The sequence below is a fragment of the Oratosquilla oratoria genome, chromosome 1 (genome assembly GCF_046742065.1).
Source record: "Oratosquilla oratoria isolate Oo_2021 chromosome 1, ASM4674206v1, whole genome shotgun sequence".
In the NCBI taxonomy this organism is placed as follows: Eukaryota; Metazoa; Arthropoda; class Malacostraca; order Stomatopoda; family Squillidae; genus Oratosquilla; species Oratosquilla oratoria.
In genome coordinates this window covers 17904636-17909635 of record NC_134777.1, presented here as the reverse complement: position 1 = coordinate 17909635, position 5000 = coordinate 17904636, and the positions used below count along the sequence as shown (strand labels likewise).

General features: G+C 33.5%; 1 protein-coding gene across 1 annotated transcript in view; it reads left to right on the top strand.

The window, feature by feature from the left end:
- The first annotated feature begins 2809 nt into the window (after positions 1-2809).
- The window catches only part of LOC143027585 (uncharacterized), a 7268-nt gene continuing 5077 nt past the window's right edge, over positions 2810-5000 (top strand). The window contains exon 1 of the mRNA XM_076188921.1: positions 2810-3917. Within this exon, the coding sequence (XP_076045036.1) occupies positions 2810-3917 (1108 nt within the window). The remainder of the gene's footprint in view (positions 3918-5000) is intronic.

Here is a 5000-nt window from a genome sequence, read left to right as displayed (position 1 = left end):
TAATACAGTAGAATACAATAAAAAATAATCTACAAACAAGACCCGTAAAGAAATTTCTTATCCTCAAATTCAATTAAATCAAGCAATAACACAGCACAATTGAGTTAACTACAGGCACCCCCAAAATAAGTGAATAAAATAAGAATAAATAAATGAAGAACCCATAAGCAATGAACCGACTAAGGGAAAAATGAGAGAGGTAAAGGTGACATTAGAGATAAAGTTTGAGCATTTGAAGTAATTAAAAATCATCGTGGCTCATCTAATACACATATCCTCTGCCTTTGATATGAGCATTACATATGCCGTCCTGCACCCTTTGACTGCGACACATATTGTCCCCCTAATTAGAATCGAGTCCCAGAGGGCAACAGAAGATCAAAGTAGAGCGTTTCATGATCGTAGTACATATTAGATCTGCCGTCAGGCGATTTTGTTCTAAAGAGGCATATACTTATCCCACTCGTCTTTACATATTAGATCTGTCGTCAGGCGATTTAATTCTGCAGAGGCATAACCTTATCCCACTCGTTTTTACATATTAGATCTGCCGTCAGGCGATTTTATTCTGCAGGGGCATATCCTTATCCTATTTCCCTTTGGATAGCAGGGTAATTTAGTCGAGTCTTTCTCGGTTTGGCCTTTTGTTGGGTTTTACGATTTTAGTATATAGTATCTATGGTAACCTATTTCTGATTACTTTACTTTAGAGAAACTATTTCTGCAGTGAAAGGGTTACCTTTCTTAAATGCGAGAGGATTTCTCCATAACTGGGATATAGTATAACGTATGATATAATATGATGTGATATGAAATAATGTAATATAGTATGATATAATAGATAATATAACTTAACATATAATAGAGTATGATATATATGATATAGTATAAATTGAAATAGGATAATTTGATATATGGTATATTATTTAGTAAGATATGATGTAATATATTATAACTTATGATACAATATATATTATAATACAATATATTATATAACATATGATATAGTAGAATATGATATATATAATAAAATGTAATGTATTATGAGAATTGAAGTGTTAATACAATAAGTCAAGAATGTCTGTATTTTTTCCTGTGTCCCTATTCCAAATGTCTCCACTCACTGGATCTTGAAAATCTTTGTACTGGGGAATATTCAGTATGTGTTGTAATATATCTATCGACCTATCTATTTATCTATCTTATTACCGACTACAAGCGACTTCCAAAGACTACCTGCAACTGACCTGGTCGCCGGTGGTCGGAAACAGGTCGTAAGCTTGGTGTGATTGGATCTAAGAAAAGACTCGGCGAGCCCCCTGACTACTCCCTCCACTTCAGACTCCGCCACCGTCTTTCGTCTTCAAAAAATATGGACCAACGAATACCGCAGTGTCCTAATGCATACCAATTTGTTTTCCACACTCGAAGGGAGCTTCTATTTGCTCCAGCCTCTGTTGATGATCAAAGCCTCATGTTTTGCTTGTTTACATGACTTCATGGGTGAAAATGCACCCCAATCACTGGAGAGAAGAATAACAATACGCTGGCAAAACGTGTAGTAGTCATTCTTAGCGTGCCTTTGAGACGAGAATTTACGCTTTGTACAGAAGCTTAAAGTAATTATAAACAGATCTTTGTACAGAATGTTTCAAATAACTCCACGTTCCATGTAACTAATTGTGAATGTATATCTCCATCATTCCTAATCTTGAACTTGTGCTAAAATTCTGGTAATCAAATGCACCTTTGTATGGGTCTTGTTGTTTGCTATGGTATCTGTACCTCAGAACCTCCCCACCTAAGAACTTTTTAACATTTTTTCATATGGATTTTAACACTTATCATATATACGTCTCTATATTTCTATATACTAAAAAGTTACTTCCCCTACATTAGAAAGATAGCCAGCCAAAGCATACACCACCTATCCCACATCCACACATTTGTTTCCCTTTTATCTTAGCTCCTTATATATATATATATATATAATTATATATATATATATATATATATATATAATATATATATATATATAATATATATAATATAATATATCAAAATAGCAAAAATAATCACAAAAATCACGTGACGAAATGATCAACCAGAAACCACAAGGAAATTGAAGTTCGGAATACTAAACGTTTTCGTCTATTACGATATCTTCGTACTCTGAAGATGTCGTAATAGACGAAAACATTTAGTATTACGAGTTTTAATTTCCCTGAAATATCAAAATAGATGGACTTAAAGATCCTTTCTCCCTCATAAGTGAATGGCCGAATCAAAGCACACAACTCAGATCAAACTCCCAAAAGACATGTTTAATTTCTTTTCAGGCAATTTGCGAAAAATAAGATAAAAAGATAAATAAAAAGATAAACGAATAAATAAATAGAATAAAACCATGGACACGAGCGGTTGATTTTTGTTACAAAGTAAACTTCAATGGCCTTTGTTCGCTCCTGAACCGAAATCTAATACTCACTGTCCATCTCGTGTCAAATGAAACTTGGAGTTGCGCTCTCTGGCTTACCTGAAAACAAAAAGGAAATGTTAAACCTTTGAGAAATTATAAGATTTTGTAAGGTGTATTCTATGTATCACCATGTACATATATAACTTGAAGCGAAAAGTAAGAAAATCTTTGGATATTTTGAAAGTCGTGTCCAGTTTTGATTGAGGGGCAGATGAAAAATCATTACTGCGTCTTTATGATGCTTTATGTCGCTCTAAGTTGGATTATGGTTGCCAAATATATTCTTCAGCATGTAAAACAAGACTGAAGCAACTGGATGTTATTCACAATATGGGTTTAAGGATCTGCTCTGGAGCATTCAGAACATCTCCTGTGGAGAGTATTTATGTAGACTGTCATCAGCTTCCTTTAGACCTTCGTCGGGAGGAGCTAGGTCTACGATATCTAGCAAGAATTAAAAGTACTCCAGAGAATCCAACCTTCAAACTGATATATCAGAACCTGTCAGTAAACTATAGAGCTAATACAAAGCCTCTCCATGTTCGTTCTAAAGATCAACTGGGAAATGGCAGTTTCCTTGATGAACATATTTTACCTGTTAAATATCCAGACAACCCTCCATGGCTGGTACCACAAGTTGAGCGTTGCTCAGTTAATATTGTCAAAAAGAACTCTCCTCCAGAAGTGGTTCGAGCAAAGTTCTTAGAACATGACCGACAGCATGTTAAAGATTTTAAAATTTTTACCGATGGCTCTAAATCGAATGAAGGTGTTGGTTGTGCAGTTGTCACCAGAGACCACTCGAGATTGGGACGGCTGTCCAATGCAGCGTCGTCATTCACAGCTGAACTAACAGGAATTGTCCATGCCTTAAAAGAAGCTTCATTAACTAAAGCTAAGAAATTTGATATATATACAGATTCAAAAAGTGCCATAGATGTTGTATGCCAGTTCAATACTTCCCACCCGCTAGGACAAAAAGCACAAGAGTGGCTACAATTCATTCACTCCCGTCATAAATCTGTGTGTTTTTGCTGGATCCCTTCCCATGTGGGAATAAGAGGGAATGAAGTGGCTGATGAAGAAGCTAAGGAAGCTTGTAAGAAAAGCAGAATTGATGTGCGAAAATTGCCCCATTCTGATCTGTATAAACCTATCAAGTCTTACATCAGACAGAAGTGGCAGGACCGTTGGTCTGATCCTCTTCTTGCCACTAACAGGAAATATAAAAGCATTAGGCCTAACACATCATACTGGCCTTCTGTGTTCCATGCTGACAGGAGAACTGAAATAGTCCTAAGTAGGTTGAGAATGGGTCATACCCATCTGACACATAAGTTTCTGTTAGAAGGATCAGATGCACCCGAGTGTGATTGTGGCAGTCCTCTGACAATTGGTCACATTCTGATGCACTGTCAGCTGTATGCTAGAGCTCGACGTAAATATGGGCTTGCTGGCAAGCCCATGCCAAATCTTTTAGGGGATGACGCAGATGTAGCTGGACTAGTTAAATTTTTAAAAGAAATTAATTTGTTTTATAAGCTCTAACTTTTATGTAAATATTATCTAGATCTTACTTTATTTTGTGTATTCGTTAATTCATTATCATCATATATATGAATTTAATTTTTTCAAATTTATAAATTCATTTTGGTTTTTATTCATTCAAATTTTTAAATTCATTTTGGTTTTTATTCATTCAAATTTTCAAAATTCATTTTGATTTTATTCATTCAAATTTTTAAATTCATTTTGATTTTTATTCATATGCATAGTCGTACTATGCAACTTATCTTTATTTTAAATTCATTCCATTAACATCTCATTAATTTCAATTTTCATAAATTCATTGTGGCGCTGAATGATCATTTTGGTCCCAGTGCCTGACCGTCGGCCAAAAACTCATGAATCAATCAATCATCAACCATGTACATATGTATGAATATATATGAATATATATATATATATATATATATATATATATATATATATATATATATATAAATATAATATATATATAAATATGATATATATATATTTACAGTATATATATATATATATACATATATATATATATATATATATATATATATATATATATATATATATATATATATAATACATGTGAAGATTCGAAGTCTGGGATCCAAATTGGAAAATTGTAAACACCAGACTCAATTGAATGGTTTATTTACCCGATGTTTCGATTCCCGTCCAGGAATCATCTTCAGGGGGTATAATGGGTACAAGATTGTGAACTCAAATATAAATCGTCAAAGAGGTAGACCTGGGAAAAGTTCACATTCTCAATCACATGTACAAAGCAAAACTCTTTGCAATATTAAATACACAACAATTGAAATTAAATATTGGTACCAATTAAGATAAACAAATATACAAATAAAATTAAACAAGCCATATGACTGTAAACATAAAATAAGTGTATCAAAAAAGCATCATTACGTAACAAACGTAAAAACACCAAGGTTCACAATCTTGTAACCATTATATCCCCTGAAGA